The sequence below is a fragment of the Anolis sagrei genome, chromosome Y (assembly GCF_037176765.1).
Source record: "Anolis sagrei isolate rAnoSag1 chromosome Y, rAnoSag1.mat, whole genome shotgun sequence".
In the NCBI taxonomy this organism is placed as follows: Eukaryota; Metazoa; Chordata; class Lepidosauria; order Squamata; family Dactyloidae; genus Anolis; species Anolis sagrei.
In genome coordinates, this window is record NC_090035.1 from 63,258 (window position 1) to 87,680 (window position 24,423).

Here is a 24,423-nt window from a genome sequence, read left to right on the forward strand (position 1 = left end):
GGGCGGCAACCTGTCCGCAGTCAGGTTCCTTCTGGACTCACCGCTGGCGCTTGATGCTCAGGTGTCAGCGGTGGTTGGGAGGGCCTTCTTTGCACAGGTAAGTCTGATCTGGCCACGGTGGTCCATGCCTCAGTTACCTCTAGATTGCTGCAAGGGGTTCTACGTGGGGCTGCCCTTGAAGACGGCCTGGAAACTGCAGCAGGTGCGAAGGTCGGCGGCCAGGTTGTTAACTGGAGCAAATTACAGGGAGCGGTCAACCCACTGGTCAAACAGCTCCACTGGCTGCCCATAAGATTCCAGTCCCAATTCAAGCTGGGGGTCATCACCTATGAAGCTCTCAATGGTTCCACTTCCCCTACTATGACCCTACAAGTTCGTTAAGATCCTCTGGGGGGGGGGGGTCTCTTCTCTCGCTCCCACCTCCGTCACAGGCGCGAGGGAGGGGGCTTCCTTCCTTCCTCCTCGGTGGTGCCCCCCCCTTCCGGCTCTGGAGTGCCCTCTCAGGGGGACGTCCGGCGAGCACGCCCCCCCCTCGCCCACCTTCTGCAAGGACTCAAAGGCAGGGATGTTCTGTTCTGCTTTGCACGAGGCTGTTCCCAGCTGGGACCCCAAACGTTTTGGCCGCGCATTTCACTACGGTTGTATTCAAAGTCAGAACGGTCCTTCTTCGATTGCTCTTCTCCTTGATGTCGCCACACGACCTCCGCGGCTCTTCCCTCAGAAGCCCCCTCCTCTCAAGGGTTGGGCACCCGTCCGCACGCCCGCCCATCTCGAGACTTGCGTTATGCTATTGCTGTTGGTTTTCATGCTTGGTTTATATTTTGTTAATAATGCTGTTTTGTGTGGTTTTAAATTGATGTTGTGCATTCTAATGGGCTGCGTTTTTAACTCTGTGGATTGGGTGTGCCCCCTCCCTCGCGCCTGTGCCGGAAGGGGGGGGCACCACCGAGGAGGAAGGAAGGAAGCCCCCTCCCTCGCGCCTGTGACGGAGGTGGGAGCGAGAGAAGAGACCCCCCCCCCCCAGAGGATCTTATTATTATTATGTTTCTGACACTGGCGGGAGCTGCAGCTCAAAACTCCCAGAGTTGGCCCCGGCCTGTGCGGAGGCAACACGACAGACACATTTCCCCCCCCCCCCCCCCCAGGAAATAAATAAACTCCCGGGTGTGTTCCCTGCAAGGCGTCTCTACATTCACAAAGGGGCTCCGGTCCTGCCGACATCCCGCCTCCTGTGCAGACTCCGAGTGCTTGCTTGGAAAACTATGGCTCCCAGGGATCCCACGCCCCCCCCCTCTCTCTGCGTGGCTGTGGTGCCGGGATCCGTGGGAGGGAAGAGGCAGCGCTCAGCACTGGGCCGCGTTCCCACCTGGCGCCTGCGTCACCTCCACCAAGACGGTGTTGGGCCGAGAAGAAGAAGAAGAAGGAGCTCCTCTTCCTCCTCCTCCTTCGTCAGGACCCTCCTCCTCCGCCTCCTCCTCTTCCTTGTGGTCAGGGGCGCCCTGCGGTGTGGCTTTGGAGCTTTCCATGGCGTTCCCTCGGACCGTGATGTGCTCCCAGCCTCCCTGCAAGAGAGTAGGAGAGAGGGGCGGGACTCAAGCGCATCCCCACAAGTTTGTAGTCCTCATCGAGGAATCAGATAAGCCGGCAGGGAACGCCCCCCTCTCCCCACGCCCCCTTTCACCCAAATCCTTTCCCCGGCACTTATCAGGGACAACACACTGCTTTCTATTCAAACCCTTTCCTATCCTGTCTTCTTGTCAAGAGTGACACTTCCAGGGACACCCCCCCCCCTCTGACGCCTCTGCTCCTGCCCTGGTTTAAGCCCCATGGAGTGAATTTAGGGCCCTGGGGTCCTACTGCTGGAAGGGGCCCCAGAGGACATCTGGCCCAACCCCAGGCAGGCCGCAGTGACAGCACCCGACCCCTCCCGGCAGACACCCAGAGGGCCGTCCGGCCACCCGCTCTCCTCCCTCTGTCTCACCCCGATGCCGTAGTCCCAGGAGAGTCCCTTGGGCTGCATCCCCGGCCGCACGCCCAGCCGGTGGCAGACGGTCCCGCAGCTCAGGCTGTGGCTGCCCTGGACCTTGTCCGCAATCACCCACACCTGCAACCACAGGGAATTCATTAGCGTCATCATCATCATATACACAGCAGCAGCAGCAGCAACAACAACAATAATATATTATTATTATTATTAGTATAATATAAAATTAGAAAAACACTATAATAATACAATAATACTATATAATGGTGCAAGAATAATATATGCTTATAATAATTATTATATTATAACATTATGTAGCACTATGATTTTTGTTTCTGGGTTATCAATGTCCTTGTTTCCTAATTAGTTCTATCATAAAAACATGGAGAAAAATGTATTTGACTGCAAAATACTACTACTAATAATAATATAGTTATACAGTAATAATATAGAATTATTTTTAGTATTATTATAACATTAATAATATAATAATATTAATATAATAATACAGGATTAGCATAATATATCACTTAATAATACAATAATAATATATAATGTTGCAAGAATAATATACGCTTATAATATATTATTATAACATTATGTAACACCATGATTTTTGTTTCTGGGTTATCAATGTTCTTGTTTCCTAATTGGTTCTATCATAAAAACATGGAGAAAAATATATTTCACTGCAAAATAATAATAATAATAATAATAATAATATAGTTATACAATAATAATATAGAATTATTTTTAGTATTATTATAATATAACAATATAATAATATTAATATAATAATACAGGATTATCATAATATATCACTTAATAATACAATAATAATATATAATGATGCAAGAGTAATATACACTTATAATAATTATTATAATATATTATTATAACTTTAGGTAACACTATGATTTTTGTTTCTGGGTTATCAATGTTCTTGTTTCCTAATTAGTTCTATCATAAAAACATGGAGAAAAATATATTTGACTGCAAAATAATAATAATAATAATAATAATATAGAATTATTTTAGTATTATTATAATATAACAATAATATAATAATATTAATATAATACAATATTATCATAATATATCACTTAATAATACAAAAGGTTGACTGCATAATAATAATAATATAGTTATACAATAATAATATAGAATTATTTTAATATTATTATAATACAATAATATAATAATATTAATATAATAATACAAGATTATCATAATATATCCCTTAATAATACAAAAATTTGACTGCAAATTAATAATAATAATAATATAGTTATACAATAATAATATAGAATTATTTTTAGTATATTATTATTATTATTATTATTATTAACTTTATTTGTACCCCGCTAGCATCTCCCGAAGGACTCAATGCGGCTTACAAAAGCCAAGGCCTCAAAACATAGCATAAACAATACACAACTAAAACAAATCAAAACAATTAAAGCAATATTTAAACAACAAAACAATAAAAACAATAACAATAATATATATATATATATAATATATAACAATAATATAACAATATTAATATAATAATACAGGATTATCATAATATATAACTTAATAATACAATAATTATTGTTTCTTTGAATCTCCTTGTGGAGAGAAAAGAGGGGTATAAATAAATATAAATATAATAATAATAATAAGATGATGATGATGATGATGATGAAAGGATGGCCAACATGTTAGCATGGCCCCAATGCCTCCTCCTCCCGCTCTCTTCTATAGGAAGCAATAGGCGGCATCCGCAAGCCTTGGCTGAACCGACTGCTGTTCTCTGAAAGGCTCCCATCGCAAGAGGAGAGGCTCCCATTCTAATGTGAGGAGAGACCCCCATTAAGAGAGGAGCGATGCCCCATGACGGTGATGCTGCTGGCGCGGCCAGACCTGGTCCAAGGGTCCGACGCAGACTCTGCGCACGTTGTTGGAAACGTGTTCCCAGGCGCTGCCTTGCGGGTAGCTGGGCGTGATGCCTTGGCGGTACCACAGGTTACCTAAGGACGGAAGGAAGAACACACAAGCAGCACTTTAAAATTCCTTTTTTTGTGCAAATTTTCAAAAAATAATTTTTTTGCAAATTTTTAATTTGTAAAAAATTTTTTAGATTATATTTTTTAATATTTCAAAATTCTTTTTTGCAAAAGCTTTTTTGTGAATATTTTATATTGTTGTGAATATACTTATGATTATTTTTAAATCATTTATTCTTTTAATGAATATTTCTTGAACATTGTTTGAGAATACTTTATATTTTTTGTTATTTTATGCTTAGGTGATTATTTTTTATGAATACTTTGATTTTTTGCGAATATAGTTGATGATTTTAATGAATATTTTCCTGATTTTTTGTGAATACTTTATATTTTTGTGAATATTTTATATTGTTGTGAATATAGTTATGAGTATTTTTAAATCATTTGTTCTTTTAATGAATATTTCTTGAACATTTTTTGTGAATACTTTATATTTATTTTATGCTTACGTGATTATTTTTATGAATACTTTGATTTTTTTGTGAATATAGTTTATTATTTGAATGAATATTTTCCTGATTTTTTTTGGTGAATACTTTATATTTTTGTGAATACTTTATATTGTTGTGAATATAGTTATGAATATTTTAAAATCATTTGTTCTTTTAATGAATATTTCTTGAACATTTTTTGTGAATACTTTATATTTTTTATTATTTTATGCTTACGTGATTATTTTTATGAATACTTTGATTTTTTTGGGAATATAGTTGATTATTTTAATGAATATTTTCCTGATTTTTTTTTGGTAAATACTTTATAATTTTGTGAATATTTTATATTTTTATGAATACTTTGGTGATTTTTTTCATGAATATTTTTGTGAATCTTTTTATAAATATTTCTTAATCGTTTATTATTATTTTAACAATTATTTTTCTTAATATTTTTGATTATTTTTACGAGTATTCTCGTGATTATTTTTACGAGTATTTCATTATTTTTGTGAACATTTTTGTGAATATTTTATATTTTTATGAATAGTTTGGTGATTTTTTTCATGAATATTTTATGGTTTTTGAGAATATTTTTGTGAATCTTTTTATAAATATTTCTAAATCATTTATTATTATTTTAATAATTATTTTTCTTAATATTTTTTGATTATTTTTATGAGTATTCTCGTGATTATTTTTGAGTCTTTTATTATTTTTTGTGAGCATTTTGTGAATATTTTCCTGAATACTTTAAAAATACTGACTCTAATGCTCCCCTTTCCAAAATGATGGCAACCTGAGCGCGGAGTCAAAGCCAAAGTGGGATTTGCCGCGGGAGGCGCACGTGGGGCTCCATTGACTTGATTGAATTCCCTTGGAACCTCAATGCGATGCAACCCTGGGATTTCTAGTTTGGGGAGGCACCAGATCCCTTTGGGAGAGAAGGCTCAAGGCCTTGCGCCACTAGAAATGGGGGAGCGCATTCGCTTTGATGGCTCATTAGACTCGAGTCAATAGGGCAACAGGGGGGCATGAGACCTAAAAACAAGGGAGTGAATGAGCCCCAAAAGAAGAGGAAGGCTGGGTGGTCCTCCTCCTCCTCCTCCTTCTCCTCCTTCTCACCGTTCTTGTCCACAGCGAAGACGGAGGTCCTTCCCACGGAGACTTGCTTCAGCTTCTGCTTCGGAGGAGAAGGGATGTGGTACCAGCCGTCGCCTGCGCCAGGAGAGGAGGGGTCAGCGTTACACGCATGGGCACACGCATGCACCAGGGACAGCCCTGGCACACACGCACACACACACACACAGAGGCACACGCCGCCAATGGCAAGGCGCACCTGACACGCAGCCCCAACGGCAGTTACAGAAATACGTCCGGCACACTTGCGATCCCCAGGCGCACCCCGTTTTGAGAGATGCTTAAATGGGGAAAAGTACGGCTGACTTCAGGAGCCCCCGGTGAGGCAGTGGGTTAAAGCGCTGAGCTGCTGAGCTTGTTGATCGAAAGGACGCAGGTTCGATTCCGGGGAGCGGCGTGAGCTTCCGCTGTCAGCCCTAGCTTCTGCCAACCTAGCAGTTCGAAAACATGCAAATGTGAGTAGATCAATAGGTACCGCTCTGGCGGGAAGGTAACGGCGCTCCATGCAGTCATGCCCGTGGCCACATGACCTTGGAGGTGTCTACGGACAATGCCGGCTCTTCGGCTTAGAAATGGAGATGAGCACCAGAGTCCCAGAGTCAGACACGACTGGACTTAATGTCAGGGGACAACCTTTACCTTTACCTACAGCTGACTTCACTTGTTGAGTTTTTTTTTTGTCGTGTCAGGAGTGACCTGAGAAACTGCAAGTTGCTTCTGGTGTGAGAGAATTGGCCGTCTGCAAGGACATTGCCCAGGGGACAATGCCCGGATGATTTTTGATGTTTTTTTTTTTATCATCCTTGTGGGAGGCTTCTCTCATGTCCCCTTTGCATGAGGAGCTGGAGCTGATAGAGGGAGCTCATCCGCCTCTCCCCGGATTCGACCCTGCGACCTGTCGGTCTTCAGTCCTGCCGGCACAGGGGTTGAACCCACTGCGTCAATTGTTGAGGCGATCCCCCGTCACCCGGGGATGATGGTCTTCCAAGTTGAGTGCCTTGGCGTGAGTCCGTAGGTGGCTGTGGAGCCCTAGCATTGACTCGCGTGCCCTTTCACCGTGAGCACATGGATTTCCAGATGGAAGGCGGTCCCGACAAGGACGCACCTTCTTCCTCTTGGCACGTTTCTGCCTTTCGCCCTCCATTCATGCCTCTTCAATTTCCGCAGCACTGGTGGCCACAGCTGACCTCCAGTTAGAGCGCTCCAGGGCCAGGGCTTCCCAGTTCTTTCTTGGCATCTATGACACAGTTTTTAAGGCTGGCTTGAAGCCCATCTTCCAATCTCTTTTTCTGTCAACTAGCATTACATTTCCTGTTCTTGATTTGTAAGTAGAGTAGCTACTTTTGGAGACGGTGGTCTTTGGCCATTTGGACAGCAGAGCTGGCCTTCAGTCCAGTTGATGGCGGAGGAGCATCGCTTCAGTGCTGGTGGTCTTGCTTCTTCTTCCACCACGCGGACATTTCCCCGCCTGTCTTCCCAAGAGATTTTTCGGAGGCAACGCTGATGGAATCGTTCCAGGAGTCGTGTATTACATCTGTAGACAGTCCACGTCTCGCAGGCGTATCGCAGGGTTGGGAGGGGAATGGCTTTATAAACAAGCCCCTGGGTCTCCCTACACTCTCTGCTTCATTCAGAAAAATGCTGCACTCGCAGAGCTCAGGCGGGGTTGTATTTCAGTGTCAGTGTTGACATCTGTAGACAGTCCACGTTTTGCAGGCGTAGAGCAGGGTTGGGAGGACAATAGCTCTATAAACAAGCACCTTGGTCTCTCTAAGGATGTCCCGGTCCTCAAACACTCTCTGCTTCATTCGGAGAAATGCTGCACTCGCAGAGCTCAGGCGGTGTTGTATTTCGGTGTCAATGTTGGCTTTGGTGGAGAGGTGGCTGCCAAGGGAGTGGAAATGGTCCACATTTTCCAATGTTCCACCATTAAGCTGTATTTCTGGCATTGGAGATGGATTGGCTGGAGCCTTTTGCTGAAAGAGCACTTTGGGTTTTCTCAATGTTCAATGAGAGGCTTCCGCAAAGGTGTTTAGAGTGGCTTGTAGGTCTTCTGAATGTGCACATACGACGTTATCATCGGCATATTGGAGTTCTATAACAGGTGTTGTTGTGACCTTGGTTTTGGCCATCGAAGCCTTCGACAATACAACTCTTATTACCATTAATAATGTATTATTGAGGCTGGAGGGCCATCTGTTGGGGGGCTTTGATGGTGCTTTCCCTGCATGAAGGCAGATGAAGGTTGGACTGGGCGGCTCTCTTTGGGGTCCCTTCCAACTCCACCATTATCATTATTATTATTTATGCAGGGGCTGCAATAGGCTTGCTTGCTTGCCGGCTGGTCCACCCACCCATCCACCCACCCACTCACCCACCCACTCACCCACCCACTCACTCACCCACCCACCCACTCACCCACCCACTCACCCACCCACCCACTCACCCACCCACTCACTCACCCACCCACTCACCCACCCACTCACCCACTCACTCACTCACCCACCCACTCACCCACTCACTCACCCACTCACCCACCCACTCACTCACCCACTCACTCACTCACACACCCACTCACCCACCCACTCACCCACTCACTCACCCACCCACCCACTCACTCACCCACCCACTCACTCACCCACTCACTCACCCACCCACCCACTCACCCACCCGCCTACCTTCTGGCTTCTTTGGGGAGACGGAGCCGCGGAAGAAGACGGATCCGTCCTGCGCGACGGCCCAGACCTGGTGGAAGGACCCTATGGAGACCGACAGGAAGGGCTGGTCTGTCCCCACGTGCAGCCAGGACGCGCCCTACAGAATCACAACAACAACAACAGGGCTAGTAAATAATAATAATAATAGTAATAATAATAATTCATAGAAATGTTGATTAATAATAATTCAAATAAATAATAATAATTCAAATGATCTCTCTATACACATAATAAAAGCCTTTGGGAGCCCCTTCCATTGTTATTCATATTATTATTAATAATATTATCATTGCAAGGGCTGAATGTCCATCTGCCCGGGGGGCTTTTATGGTTCTTTTCCTGCATGAAGGCAGAAACGAAGAAGGGGCTGGACTGGATGGCCCCTGGGTGCCCCCGCCCTTGCCTTCCCGCCCTGTCGTGCCCCTTACGGCGGGGTTTTGAGGCGTGACGCCCAGCCGGCAGAGCACGTCTCCCTTGTCGCTGACGGCCCAGAGCGCCACGTGCGCTGCTTCCTCCTCCTCCTCCTCCTCCTCCAACTGGGGGATGATGGAGACGTCCCACAGAGCGATGGGAGGGACTTCCAGCCACGGACCGCTGGTCACGATCTTGCATTTCCTGGCAAAAGGCAAACAGAAGGGAAGGATGAACCTCTGCACGCACTCGACTGCAGGCTGCTCTCACGTCGCCCTTGGCTTCTGGCAAGGAGGTGTGTGTGTGTGTGTGGGGGGGGGGGGGGCGGTCAGCAAGACTTATTGAGCAGGGCTTGCCACACAACGCCACGTTCGCTCCAGTCCCATGCGTGCACCACCTGAATCTAAGGCACGACGCCATCTGCAAAACCCTGAAACCCAAAACAAACCACCATTTGCTGGAGAATGTCATGCGCAGCGGCAAAAAGTGCGCCATGGAGAGGAAAACCTTGGGTGCACCTCTCACCCTCTTTTGACACTTGCGCCTTGGTATATTTTGAAATGCACACTGATGCTTTTATGTTAAGCCGCTCTGGGTCCCTTTCGGAAGAGATCAAGCAGGAAATAAATAAATAAATATAATAGTAATAACAATAACAATAACAATAATAATAATAATAATAATAATAATAATAATAATAATAATAGATACATAGCTGCTTTGAGTTTCCTTTGGGAGAGATAAAGCAAAATAAACATAATAGTAGTAGTAATAGTAATAATAATAATAATGGATACATCGGAGTTTCTAGCAGGCGAGATAAAGCGGGTATAACAACAACTGCCACAAGGGAAGTCTGACTTGGCCACGGTGGTCCACGCTTTGGTTACATCCTGTTTAGACTACTGCAACGCTCTCTATGTGGGGTTGCCTCTGAAGTCTGCAGCCAGACTACTAACGGGTGCTGGGTCCAGGGAGCACACCACTCCGCTGTGACACCAGCTCCACTGGCTGCCAATTAGCTTCCGAGCACAATTCAAAGTGCTGGTGTTGACCTATAAAGCCCTAAACGACTCCGGCCCTGTTTACCTCTCCGAACGTATTCTCCCCTACGAACCACCAAGACTACTAAGATCATCTGGAGGGGCCCTGCTCTCGGTCCCACCAGCCTCGCAAGCACGCCTGGTGGGGACGAGGGACAGGGCCTTCTTGGTGGTGGCCCCTCGACTCTGGAACTCTCTCCCACTGGAGATCAGAACCGCCCCTTCTATCCTGACATTCAGGAAGCAGGTGAAGGCGTGGCTATGGAGACAGGCTTTCGATGAGTGAAACAACACCCTAAGATACGGATGGAAGATGATGTATAATCGATTTTAGTGTGACGACTGACCATTGTAGTTATTGATTGTAATGGCTGTTTTAATGTTTTACTGTAATATGAATTATGTTGTTTTATTGACTGTATGTGATATTATGGTTGGGAACCGGTCTGAGTCCCTCAAGAGAGGTGAGAAGGCCGGTAGACAAAACTTTCAAATAAATAAATAAATAAATAAATAAATAAAACAACAAGGACCGTGCGCTGTTTGTTTACCTGGCCCAACGCCTCCTCCGCACAAAGTCCTTCATGGTCTTGTGTCCGTGGTAAGAGCTGCCGGAATAAGAGGAAACACCGTTGAGCCTGAACCGAGAAACAAGGCCATGCCCGCAAGAGGGACTCTAATGCCCTCCGAACGAGAGGGAAAGGCCGTGTTCCTTACGCGGGGAAGTCGGCCGCGTACTGCCAGCCTTCGCGGTCCGTTCCACCGGAAATGCTGAAATCCACAAACCAGTCGGAAACCTGGAAGAGGAAGAAAGGAAGGAAGGAAGTCCTTCAGGAAAAAGGAAATAGGGCTGAAAGCAAGGACTCCCCAACTAATACAGGCACAAAAATACATACCAATATACACATCTACCCATATGCATATATATATATATATATACACAGATATACCCATATGCATATACACATATACACATTTACATATATATACACATATACACACACATATATGAATGCATATACACACATATATACATATCCATAGACATACACATCTACAGATATATACACACACATGCAGATATACCCATACATATGTACACATACACATACATACACAGAGACATACCCACACACGTACACATAGAAACATATACACATGCACATATATGTATGCATACACACAAATATATACATACACATATGCACACACATACACATGTATAGATACACCTGTATTACACGTGTACACATATACAACACACACATGTATGTATACACACCTATGCACATACAAATGTACACATACATTACACACATATAAGTATGCATATACACACATATACACATTCATACAGACATATAAGCATACATATACACACATACACATATGTACACATAAACACGTATACATACATTTGTATATCTATACATATAAACACATACACATACACAAACACACTCACATATACACACACACACATACAAATATCTGCACACACTCCCTAGGGATGCCTTAAGTCAAGGGACCCAAAGCGAAGGCCTGAGGTCTGTTCGTATCTTGAAGACTTATTTATATATTTGTTTGTTTGTTTATTTATTTACCATATTTATATACCGCCTTTCTCAGCCTGGAGGTGACTTGCCTTTAGTCATTTATATTATATTATATTATATTAATTATATTATTGCTATATTATTGGCTGGAATTACACTTCAGAAATGCCCCTGTTCCGACTTGCATCCAGATTCAACTTCAGAACGAACGTGCAGACTGATCTTGTTTGCAACTTGGGGACTTGCCTTTATGCAAATGTTATGTGACATTACATTATTTATTTATTTATTTATTTGCTTTATTTCTATACTGCATTTTTCAGCCTAATTAGGCGACTCAATGCGGTTATGTTGTATTAATATTATATTATGTATTTGGCTGGAGGCACACTTGGAAAAAGTCCCTGTTCCGACTGGCATGCAGATTCAACACGAAATGTGGCAAAGGGACCCCGTCCTCACCCAGGACCACTGCGGGGAGGGGGGCTTGGTGTGGCCCTTGGTGCACTCCTGCAGCCCCGAGGCATCGCTCCACATGTACCGGTCCGTGGGGAGGCCCCTGGGAGAAAGAGAGAGAGAGAGAGAGAGAGAGAGAGAGAGAGAGAGAGAGAGAGAGAAGCACGTTGGGACCTGCCACATCCTGCACAAGTCTGCAGTCCTCAATGAGGAAGCTGGAAAGCCCTTCTTCCCCCCATTGGCCTCCCTGCCCGCCTGTCACTTTGGTGTCCCCGCCCCTCCCCTCGTTAGGCTGACCCTCCTCAGGGACACGCCCCCTTTTATTCAAATGCCTCCCTAGCCTCTCCTCGAAGCCCCTGACCCTCCTCAGGGACACGCCCACTTTTATTCAAATCCTCCCACTCTCTCCCCCAATCCCCTCCTTCTTGTTAGACTAATGCTCCTCAGGGACACGCCCCTTTTTATTCAAATGCCCCCCATCCTCTCCTCCAATCCCTTCTCAGGGACGCGCCCCTTTTTATTCAAATGCCCCCCTATCCTCTCCTCCAATCCCCTTCGTCTTCTTCTGAGACTGACGCTCCTTAAGGACACGCCCCTTTCCTGAGCCCTCCTCCTGTGAGCGTGGAGAGGGGCCAGGTGTCTGCTGGGAGCCCATGACTTCCCTAGAGAGAGAGCGCCATGGGGTTCTCCCAGCAGAGCCTCCCAAAGGGCAGAACGTGGGAGTCCGCTTTCCATTTCGGGCTGCTCCTCACCTGCTGCTGTATCCGGAGACCGGGTTCCATCGCTGGTTCTCGTAGATGTAGACGCACTTCACGTCCGACTGCGCGTGCATGTGCTCCCCGCTGCCGGCCAGACCTGCCAAGCATAGTATGGTACAGTATGTTATGTTATATGAGGGGCATCTTCTTATCTCAAACTAGCTGTACCCGCCAGGCATCGCAGTGGCCAACCTTCCCTCCCTCTTCCTCTCCTCCTTTCTTCCTCTCCTTCCTTCCTTCCTTCCCTCTCTCTTTGCTTCCTTCCTTTTTTCTTTTTCTTTCTCTCCTTCCTTCCTTCCTTCCTTCTCTTCCTTTTCCCTTCCTTCCCCCTTTACTTTCCCTTCCTCTTTCCCCTTTTCTTCCTTCTCTACCTCTTCTTGGACTGCAACTCCCAGCACTCCTCCTGATACATCTACCCACCCACCCTACCTATCTATCTCTATCTAATCTCTCTATCTATCTCTCTCTCTCTCTATCTCTCTCTCTCTATCTCAGGGGTCCTCAAACTTTGTGAAACGAGGGCCAGGCCACAGTCCCCCAAACTGTTGGAGGGCCGGATAATAATTTGAAAAAACACGAATTAATTCCTGTGCACACTTATGCACACATCTCATTTGTAGTGCCAAAAAACACTTAAAAACAATACAATAATTAAAAGAAGAACCATTTTAACACATATAAACTGATTAATATTTCAATGGGAAGTGTGGGCCTGCTTTTGGCTGATGAGATACAATTGTTGTTGTTGTTGTTGTTGTTGTTTATTATTTATTTATTTATTTGGTTTACTTTTACCCCGCCCTTCTCACCCCGAAGGGGACTCAGGGCGGCTTACACATCCAAGGCACAATTCGATGCCCATAGCATACATAATACACAATAATAAGCAATAAAACAAAATAACAAATTAGCAACAACAACAACAACAATACATTGCATCTAAACCCGTTAAAACCAATAAAACCAGTAAAATTTCATACAAACCGATACAACCACTTCTTCCTTCTTGCCAGTCAGTGTTCGCTATCTCATGGTTCAGAGTTTTCTTCCACAATTATCAGTCCAAATATATCAGTCCTGCCGGTCCTAATTGCCTGGTTGTCCTATCTAGTTAGCAGACTGCCCGAAGGCCTGGTCCCACAACCACGTCTTTGTCTTTCTCCTAAAGGACAGGAGTGATGTCGATGCCCTGATATCCACTGGGAGTGAGTTCCACAGGTGGGGGGCCACCACTGAGAAGGCCCTGCTCCTCGTCCCCACCAGCCTTGCTTGGGAAAGCGGTGGAGTCGAGAGCAGGGCCCCCTCAGATGATCTTAAATTCCGTGGTGGGACGTAGAGGGAGATACGTTCGGACAGATACGCTGGACCGGAACTGTTGTTGTGTGTTTTCAAGTCATTTCAGGCTTTGGTTGACTCTGAGCAAGGGCCGGGTAAATGACCCTGGAGGGCCGCATTCGGCCCTTGGGCCGTAGTTTGAGGACAGACCCCTGGGGTAGAGGATGGCTGGGAATAACAGTAAGCAATCACAGTAAACAATAAGACAATACACCACAACACGATGAAACTAGGGCCAGGCCAAACGTAATGGGTACAGATTAAAAAGTGCTGAGTGTGACAGGTGAAAAGTGGGGTAAGTGCCATGTGCGGACCATCTTAAATCTCTACTGAAGTGCTTCTGGGACATATTGCTGGAGTTTCCTATTCTGGAAAGGCATCTAATCTCTCTGTCTTATCTTGCTGGGAGCTGCAGTCCAGGGATAGGAAACGGGAAATATTTAAGAATCGAGATGCTCTCAAGGAAATCCAAGGAGAAGGCAGCTTGCGTCTTGGAAGCAGCGCATGTGGATCCCCCTCCTCAATTAGAGGGCCTGGTCTAGGGGATGCTGGGAGCTGTAGTCCAGAAGAGAGGGTGGAGATGCCATTGTGTGTTTTGTTTGCTGGGGGGAGTTGTTTTTGCGCACGCGCTGTAGCGTCTTTTTTGGGGTTTTTTTTTTGGCTTTTTAGCTCCCTTCTGCTGTGTTTTTCAGTGTTTTCTGAGTGATGGTCACTTGTTGGTCTGATTGTTGTCGTGTGTCCAAATTGGGTGTCAATTCGTCCAGTGGTTTTTTTTTTATTTAATATTTTTTATGCAATTTATCCTTTACAGTGAAAGAGGGGGAACAATCCTTGTGATAGAAAGTTACAGACTTTAGACAGACTGTGTGGGATAGGATTGAAGGTAGGTAAGGGTGGGGAAAGAGAGAGGACTGGGAAAATAGGGGGAAGGGCATTGGGGTATTGGGGTACACACACATCTCTATATGCAACTTCCGCTCAGTCCACAGAGGGGTGATTATTTATCTCCCTTATTCTTTTGCTTTCCTCTTACAATTCTTATCTCTTTTCCCCATAGAAGTTTATATGTCCAGTTTGATTTTCCCTTTTAAGTACTATTCTTCAGGATATTTCCAATTTATTTGTTTATTCTTATTCTGCTCCTCTAGGAAGCTCGATAGCCTATCACAGTCCCTATAGTCTATTTTAATCTTCTTTAGCCATTCTTCACTAGAGGGAATTTCTTTACTTTTCCATTTTTGTGCTATTAGTATTTTAGCCGAATTCGTCCAGTGGTTTTTGAGTTATGTTCATCCCACAAACGAAAAAGACATTTTTATTTATATCGGTATCGATACAGGAGGAGCCAGGATTGCATTTTTGGAAGGTTAAGAGGGGAGACGATGCGGGCGAGGCTGCGGCCCGTCTGACCTGAGAAGGAGCTCCCTCCGCCTCCTCCTCCGCCGGTGTAGACCCAGGCGGTGTGGTCGTAGCCGAGTCCCCAGGCGACGCCGCGGGAGTTGCTCTCCACCAGGCGCAGGTGACCCCCCACCTGGCGCCAGAACCTGCGGAGGAGGAACCACCGCCCCGTCAGGAAAACACCACCACCGCCCGCCCGCCCTTCCTCCCTCCCTCGCACAAGAGTCCTCGCACCCCCTTGGTGCCTCACACAATGCGTCGTGGTTGGGCGAGGGGGCTTATCAACAAAAGACCCTCCCCGTCAACGTATAGCGGAGGAGCTCATGAGCAGCGGGGTGGCCCCCCACCAGGAGCCCAAAGGGAGAGGAAGAACAAACACACACAGACACCAGGCTGGTCTCGCCCATAGGAGGCTTCTCCTGGGAGTAAAATAATATGGTTGCACTCCCTCTACCACAAGGAGGTTTCCACAACACGGTGGAGCCTCCCCACAGGCTTCTCTCACACAGAGGTTTGCCTCACTCTCCTCAGGACGACACTCGCTTTGCCCAAATGACTCTCACAGGCTTCGGCCTGCTCACTCTTTCAGGGCTTGACTCACACTATTCAAGCTTGCTCACGGCACCATTCGCATTGGCCTCAAAGAAACCCACAGCCGGCCAGTGTTTCCGGCCGGGAAAGCCTTCCTTGGGCAAAGCCTGCTTACATCTGGTCGCAGGGGGCGGGGCGGGCGGGGTCCTCCAGGTGTGGGCTGGGCTCGCAGGCGAAGACGTCTCCCTTGCAGGTGAGCGACCAAATGGCCCGGCGGGAAGGGGGGCCCTGCAGGCGACGCCCCTCGCAGCACGAGGCGCTCAAGACGGACAGCTGCCGGCAGGCGGGAGGGCGGGTGGGCGGGTGGTCAGCAAGGGAGGCCGGCCAAGCCAGGTCAAGCCAGGTGCAACACAGCCCCAATCACAGTCACAGAGGGAGGGCAGAACAGCAGGGACAGACAAGGCAATAGAAGAAGAAGAAGAAGAAGAGTCTATTTGGAGGCATCGTGATAATATTACTGTAATAAATACAATAATAATAATAACAATAATAATAATATGTCTGTTTGGAGGCATAATAATAGTAATAATAAAATGTCTGTTTAGAGGATTGATAATAATATAATTAATATAATTAATATAATAATAAATGTCTGTAGGCATCATAATAATAATGTTATAATGAAAACAAATGTCTGTTTGGAGGCATAATAATAGTAATAGTAATAATAGTAATAGTAGTAGTAGTAATAATAATAATAATAATAATATAAATGTCTGGAGGCATAATAATGATAATAATAAAATGTCTGTTTGGAGGCATAATAATAATAATAATAAATTCCTGGAGAAATAATAATAATATAATTAACATAATTAATATAATAATAAATGTCTGTAGGCATAATAATAATAGTTATAATGAAAACAAATGCCTGTTTGGAGGCATAATAATAATAATGATAATATAATTAATATAATAATAATAATAATAATAATGAAATGTATGTTTGGAGGCACACTCATAATATTAATATAATTAGCATTATTACTATTACTATTATTATTACTATTTTGTGTGACTGGCTCACACTTTTAGGTGGCTATAGTGATAGTAATAATGATAATAATTATTATTATTACTGATATTATTATTATTATTATTATTACTGATATTATTATTATTAAAGAAAGCAGGCAGGTAAACTCTCTGGTGAGATATCCAAGTTGAAGCAGGGACATCCAGCAGCATGAAAACTTGACATTTTGGACACGCATATTCTTTTTAAATCTCAGATTGGTAATTCTGATTCTAGATTAGATGTTCATGTGTTTTAATGACGCCACAACCCGCCTTGAGCCGCAAGGAGACGCAAGTAAGAAATACAGTAAGAATAAGAAGAGTCTGTTTGGAGGCATCGTGATAATATTACTCTTATAAATATAACAATAATAGAATGATAATAATAATAAATGTCTGTTTGGAGGCATAATAATAATAATAATAAATATCTGGAGAAATAATAATAATATAATTAATATAATAATAAAAATAAATGTCTGTTTGGAGGCATAATCATAATATTAATATAACTAACATTATTACTATTACTATCAGTTCCATGAGGTTGACCCCTTGGCCATTTCCGCCATGCCTCCGTCCTGTGGGCCGACTCACCCAGTCGCGCATCTCCTGCTCGGTGGCGGCGGCCAGTCGGACGGGCCAGCGCTGCTTGGTCCTTTCCGGCGTGTAGAGCGCGAAGGAGTGCTTGGCCTCGTTCAGGATCTCCACCAGGATGGTGACCTCGTTCAGGAACACGTGGATGTACTGCCAAAACACACGAATACAGGCAGACTGTCAGGGATCTAGGTACTGTCGAAGGCTGTCATGGCTGGAATCACAGGGCTGTTGCGTGTTTTCCGGGCTGTCTGGCCATGTTCCAGAAGCATTCACCCACATCTCTGGCAGGCATCCTCAGAGGTTGTGAGGTCTGCTGAAAGCTAGGCAAGTGGGGTTTATATCCCTGTGGAATGATGTCCAGGGTGGGAGAAAGAACTCAAGAAACAATCAGGGTCAGCTAATCAAAGGATTCCCCCAGGCAGTAAGAAGCCACACCTTAAAACTGCAAGGCCATTAAATGGATATTATTCCACAGGTATAGGAACCCCGTTTTCCTAGTTTCCAACAGACCTCAATGTGCCGTCGCGCTTGGGGGCTATGATGGCACACCAGGAAGATCTAAAGAGAAACCTAAATGTGTCTGGCTATTTTCCCAGTGACCATCGGTATGCCCTAATTACTATAATTCCCCCAAAATAAAACTCTATAAACAAGATTAAGTTTAACCAAATTGAGTTTACTAAACAAACAAGATGAATTACAACAATGTACAAAGGTGAAGATTGATTATGATGGTATAACTCTGAGGTAAATATAACTATACACTATGGGGGATGATGTAACTATCTACCTATGACAAATATTATCTATCCTTTATTACATATATTATCTATAAACTATCTATCTAACTATCTATAACTATTCTATGGCAAATACAACTATCTACGAACTATCTATTATAAACTTTAGGGCAAATACAAACTATCTATCTATAAACTCTAAGGCAAATACATGATTAGGATGGCCTGTTCAAATTGCTAGGCCAGACCAGACACTTATCTGGCAACTGTCTATAAACTATGACCAAAAGGAATGGAGCCAAAAAGTCTTCTTTCACCAGGCTCTCAAGAGGCAGAATGGGCTGAACCAAAGAGCTCGGCCTATAGGGGGAGCCTAAGCTCCTACTCTAAACTCTAGTAGAATGGAACAGTCCAAGAAAGCAAACAGGGAAATGCTAGACCGAGACTTCACAGGGGCTATTATTCTCAATGAAGGAGGGATGGACGTGGCACCTTTCCCCCAGGGGATTGCCTCTTGCCCTCCTATAGGAAACTGGAACTCCCAAAAACCCAAAATGCTGTAAACAACTCAAAATAGGTGTTATTGATCTCAAAGAGTTAGTTCTTTAAAGCAATGAGTTGGAAACTTTAGAGGGGTGAAGAAAAACCTACATTACAGTCTCAATTAGTCCTGGGTCCAAGGGGTTTGAAGCTGAGAAGCCTCACCAGGTTTCCTCTTCCTCAATGGCTGCGAATGCCGGAGCAAACCACAACCCCAGTTCAGATGGCCTATGTTTTGAAGACTCAGGATCTTCCTCTGGTGCCAAAAGAACCGGCTCGAAGGTGCCTGGGTCTCCTCAATAATTGTCCAGGACGATCTGGACATAAAGCATGAACCCCAAGGGTTATAAACCTCAGAACTGGGGCTAAGAGGTAACTTTAATCAGGGTCCTTTAGAGTCAGGTCTCTTACTCACGTCCATCTGGTACGAACTCTGATGGCAGAATGAAGAAGAAAAAGGAAGCTTTCCCCTCTTGCAGGAAGAGGTGGAGCCAAACAGTACTGATTGACAGCTACAAGCAACCAATCCATACAACTATACATAAGCAGTGTAAAAAGGGGCAGGATTAAGCATGAAACAACAGTTTAAACCTTGCAACTAACAGTTCTACACATAGGTGGCGCCACTCGCGCCGTCACACTCAACCTCTGAGGATGCCTCCTATACATGCAGGCGAAACGTCAGGGGAGAATGCTTCTGAACATGGCCAGACAGCCCAGAAAAGACACAGCAACCCAGTGTCAGGAATCAACCAGACATCATAAATCCTCTCCGTGACACCCTGAGGCTAGCAGATGGCGGAGGAGACCACGTTATGGAATCTGTGGAGCAACCGGTGGGGGAAGTGGGTGTGAAACTCAGAGGCGAGGGAAGCACACTAGTCGCGCCTTTCTTTTCTGTAGAGGTGAAAGCAATTGCAGCCAGGTCCAACAACGCTATCTTGCAAGTGGTTTTATTTTTGATTTGGATCCTACACTGCGGCACTGGCGCGCACATGCACACATGCACATCCTAAACCCATGGTCATTGTAACAATGTAAACATAGACGACAGCACATGTGCACGTTCCCTCAGACTTCCCCGGGACAGCGGGATAAAAAACATAGTACACACCACATTTCATTGCATAATAGTCAATAGATTTTGTATTCCAGGGGGTGCGACTATTATGCGATGAAAATAAAGCTGGCCTTTGCTCCAAAGACCCTCCAAATGGCCTGAATTCCACTGAGCAAAAGAAAGGGGAGGTTGCAAATGTTATGCAATGAGAAAACCCTGCCTTTGGCTCCGGACCGCCTCCCACTGGCCTGATCCCGGCAAGGCATGTTCAGCAGGGGTTGCCTTTGCCGGCCTCTTTGCCGGACGCCCTTACCTTCTTCTCCTCGAAGTGCATGTAGTAGACGAAGAGGATGCTGTCGCGCGCCCCGTCGTGGCCAGTGAACTGCTCCAGCGCCACACGCACGTCCACCCACTTGTAGGGCTTCCAGCTCCGCCACCACTGCAGGGTGCCCGTCTTGACCCAGACGGACTGGAAAGGGGGGCGGAAAAGAGGGATAGGGAGGGCACTCTGGGAATGCCTCCCTTTAGCCATCCATCCATCAATCAATCAATCAATCAATCAATCACCAGCAGGCTTATTGTGTCCGGATCCATGAGAACTAATTGCAAGTTTGGCAAAACAAAAGGTGATCCGCAAAAGGAGGCAAAATGACACCTGCCATTTCATCTATATCTGTTTGTCTGTCTATCTATCTATCTATCTGTCTGTCTATCTATCCACCCACCCATCCATCCAATATCCCCATTGATTACTTTAGCTTCAGAGGCCCTTGAAGGGCATTCCCCCATCCTTCTATCCTTCCTTCCACCCTTTGATCCATCCACCCTTCCATCCATCCATCCATCCATCCATTTTGCCTCCGTGAAAGGAGGAAAAATGACACCTGCCATTTCATCTATCTATCTATCCATCCATCCATCCATCCATCCATCCATCCACCCTCCCTCCCTTCCTTCCTTCCTTCCTTCCTTCCTTCCTTCCTTCCTTCCTTCCTATATCGCCATTGATTACTTTGGCTTCAGAGGCCATCCATTCTTCACTCCACCCTTCATTCCTTCCTTCCTTCCTTCCACCCATCACTCCCTTTCCCTATCCTCCCCCCCCCCCCACCTCACCTGCTGGACGGCCTGCTCGTAGTGCTGGAAGTCCTCCGTCTCCCTGCGCGTCCGTTCCGAGAGCTGCTGCAGGATCTGCTTGCGCCAGGCGGCCGTCTGCGCCGGAGAAAAGGAGAGCGAGAGCGAGGGGGACGACGACGCCGAGGAGGACGAAGCGGAGGAGGACGTCAGGGCTGCAGCAAGAGAAAGGAGGCGGTGGCTGTTGGGGTTCAGCCTCCGTGTGAGCCTGGCCCTGATTCTATGGTTGTATTTCCTGATGCAACTGAACAGGCTACTGAACATGTATTTTTCCCTGATGGTTTGGAAACCGTTGATTCTGAGGGCAGTGGCTGGGAAAGTGAAACTACACATCCTGATGAGGATGTTTCAGAATCAAGCGGTGATAACTCTCCAGAGGAGTTAACACCTGCCTTTTTTTTAATGAGGATAGAAGAAGGCAGATTTGGGGAAACAGGAGTGAATCACAGAGCCTGCGAAGGTCAAGTAGATTGAAGCAGAAGGAGGCTTCCAAGCCTGGAGGCGTGTCCCGAAACAGTTTCTTTAGTTTAAAGTGTCTCCCCCCAGGCTGTCTTGTCAGATCAAGCATCGTTTAGACTGAGGCATTACCTTGGCTGAGTTCCCGTTTCCCATGGCCTGCATTCCCAGAGGCTTCTAGTTTCCAAGTACGGTTACTGAGATACTAACAGGTTCCAGGTTTTCTATAGTGTTGCTTTTGGAGTTTTGATCTAGTTCAGAGATTTTCCTGACTACTGAGTTTTACTGTGGCTTTTTGACTTTGCATTTTCCTCTATTTTGTGACCATTTTTTCATCAATAAAAAAGGATTGTTTTTCCCAAAGTCAAGTGTGGTCTTGTTTCCTGATCTGGGTTGCAACAGCGGCCCGCATTCAAGACCAGGCATCGATCTCGCAAATCACAAAGCCTTCCAGAAGCGCCCGTGAAGGCTCCCTCTTGCTAATGGGTGGCTCCTGGGTTTATTTATTTATTATTTATTTATTATTCGCACTTCTATGTGGCCACTCCCTCCCCTGGGACTCGGAGCGGCTTACAAGAACAGGCTAAAATCAAACACAATTTAAAAACAATTAAAGACAATTAAAAAACAATCAGAGATCAAAGGTTCATTCAGGACACAGTCACTCACACGCAGGCTGTCTCCGTTTGCCGTGGGAGAGAACTGGGGAGCTCTAACCAAGTCCACGGCCAAAGGGTCACAGGACAGATGGGCGGTGGGAGGAGAAAGGCCCGTCAGCGCAAAGGAACCACTGCGCGGGAAGAAGCACACGCTTCCACCAAGGCAGGCCGGGGCCAACGTGGACCCTCCCCCCCCTTCCCCCCTCCCTCCCTCCCGGTGTTTTGGACTTCAACTCCCACAATTCCTAACGGCCGGTAGGAACAATTCCCATGGAACGATGAAAAAAGAAAGATCAACTTTAAAGTGGGAGAAGCACAAGAAGCTGAACATGTTATTGTTGTTTATTCGTTCAGAATCTTGTTTTTTTATGTTGAGCTGCAACCCAGCGTGTGCCCTTTCCTCCTCTTCCACCTTGGTGAGAAGACTCTTCGGCTCCTCCTCGCTTTTGGCCCTCAAAGTGGGATCGCGACGTGGGAAACCCAGACCACTAAGAACTTGCCACAATTTATTATGATCCACACCATCAAAGGCTTTAGATTAGTCAACAAACATAGCTAAACATACTGGGAAGGAATAAAAACCACACAAAACAACCTAAACCAAAGTTCCTCCTCAAAGCAGACAAGAGCAAAGCGGAGAGCGATAATCTTCCAAAGCGGATAAGGGCATGAGGCCCGGAGGCGGCTCCCTTGAAGCCCTAAAGCTCTTCTGCTCTCTGGTGCTCGTGTTCCCTCTGGCGCTGGCCCAGACCGAGTGACAGTTCTCAACTCAAAATGATGCTTGTAACTCAAAGCAAACCCAGGCTGAGTGTCAGCTCTGAACCCAAAATGATGTTTGCAACTCAAAGCAAAACCCAGGCCAAGTGTCAGCTCTTAACTCAAAATGATGCTCATAACTCAAAGCAAAGACCCAGGCCAAGTGTCAGCTCTTAACTCAAAATGATGCTCATAACTCAAAGCAAAAACCCAGACCGAGTGCCAATTCTGAACTCAAAATGATGCTCGTAACTCAAAGCTAAACCCAGACCAAGTGACAGCTCTCAACTCAAAACGATGCTCGTAACTCAAAGCCAAACCCAGGCCAAGTGTCAGCTCTTAACTCAAAGCTGGGGCCGTCGTAAGTCGCTGTCCCATTGTATAACGAAAAGGAATCTTTCCCACCTGACTGTGCCGTGAACCACTTTGGGGGGCCGTGCGGATCCACCAGGCAGGCCCCGCCAGAGACCCAGGCCCACAGCGGGTGCTCGTCGGTGACTAAGGGGTCTTCCATGCCGACGGACAAGCCCCCGAAGGAGCACAGGCTGCTCGTTTCCGCGAGGGCGTTGCTGGCGGGCGGGGGCTTCCCGGCCTCCTTGAGGTCGATGTTGCTCCACCGCAGCTCGGCCGGAGGCGACTCAGGCTCCGAGGCCGCGGGTTCTTCTGCGGGGGGGTCTTTGAGGCTCTTCTCCAGGGCGGGAGGCGTTTCGGCGAGAGGGGAGACCACCGGGCAGGCCGCTGCGCCCTCCTCGCCATGGCCGTCCTCTCCGCTTGCAGCAACAGCAGCGGCGGCAGAGCCCTCGAGGTGGGGGGGACGCGCCCCGTCTGGGAGGATCGCGGAGGCGGATTGTTCTCTGATGTCGTCCGTGAAAAAGCAGCCGGCACTTGGGAGAGAGAGGGGGGAGGAAGGGAGGAAGGAAGGAAGGGCGGGAAAACCATTACTATAACATTATATTAACTTCTATATTGTTATAATATAGTAATATATTATATTTATTTATGCCCCGCTGTGTGGCTGTGCATCTGTTGTGGTTGTTGTTGTTCTGATTTCCTCCATTTCTGCCCCACTTTGTCTCTCTCTCTCCCAAAGAAGACTCAACGTGGTCAACCCTCTCCAAACCAGGCCTGTCTGCACAGTTGGCCATGTTGGGTGTGTGGGCCAAGTTTGGTCCAGATCTGTTGTCAGCTGGATTCAGTGCTCTCTGGGTACAACTACATCTCCCATATGCCAAGGGCAGTCACCCTTTACAGGTGGCCATGTTGGGTGCGTGTGCCAAGCGTGCTCCAGATCCATCGTCACCTGGGTTGAGTGCTCTCGGGATGCAGGTGAACTACACTTCCCAAAATCAAGGCCATTTCCCTCAAAACCCTGCAGTATGTGCAGTTGGTCTTTGCTGCGGGTCACAGGAAAGGGGAGGAAAGGGTTAAGGGGCAGGCAGTGGGCGGGGTCATGCAAATTCCACACAAGGAATCCTGGGATGCCTGCCTGTGTGTGTGTGGGGGGGGGGGGACACACACGTCAAGTCTGGGATGAAATTCTCCCCCAATGAAAGCATTCCTGGGTGGTGGGCAGTGTGGCGT

At 46.1% G+C, this 24,423-nt stretch overlaps 1 protein-coding gene across 1 annotated transcript in view; it reads right to left on the reverse strand.

Annotated features, from left to right (window-relative positions):
• Positions 1-1,135: 1,135 nt before the first annotated feature.
• Positions 1,136-24,423, reverse strand: part of LOC132780043 (tectonin beta-propeller repeat-containing protein 1) — a 43,539-nt gene continuing 20,251 nt past the window's right edge. The window contains exons 10-25 of the mRNA XM_067461491.1: positions 23,248-23,726; positions 20,954-21,126; positions 20,151-20,306; positions 17,495-17,644; positions 15,993-16,150; positions 15,299-15,432; positions 12,548-12,650; positions 11,802-11,898; positions 10,501-10,580; positions 10,335-10,391; positions 8,758-8,944; positions 8,291-8,426; positions 5,598-5,690; positions 3,893-3,999; positions 1,982-2,104; positions 1,136-1,562 (exon numbers count right to left, since the gene is read on the reverse strand). Coding sequence (XP_067317592.1) covers positions 1,344-1,562; positions 1,982-2,104; positions 3,893-3,999; positions 5,598-5,690; positions 8,291-8,426; positions 8,758-8,944; positions 10,335-10,391; positions 10,501-10,580; positions 11,802-11,898; positions 12,548-12,650; positions 15,299-15,432; positions 15,993-16,150; positions 17,495-17,644; positions 20,151-20,306; positions 20,954-21,126; positions 23,248-23,726 — 2,452 coding nt within the window. The 3' untranslated portion in view covers positions 1,136-1,343. The remainder of the gene's footprint in view (positions 1,563-1,981; positions 2,105-3,892; positions 4,000-5,597; positions 5,691-8,290; positions 8,427-8,757; positions 8,945-10,334; positions 10,392-10,500; positions 10,581-11,801; positions 11,899-12,547; positions 12,651-15,298; positions 15,433-15,992; positions 16,151-17,494; positions 17,645-20,150; positions 20,307-20,953; positions 21,127-23,247; positions 23,727-24,423) is intronic.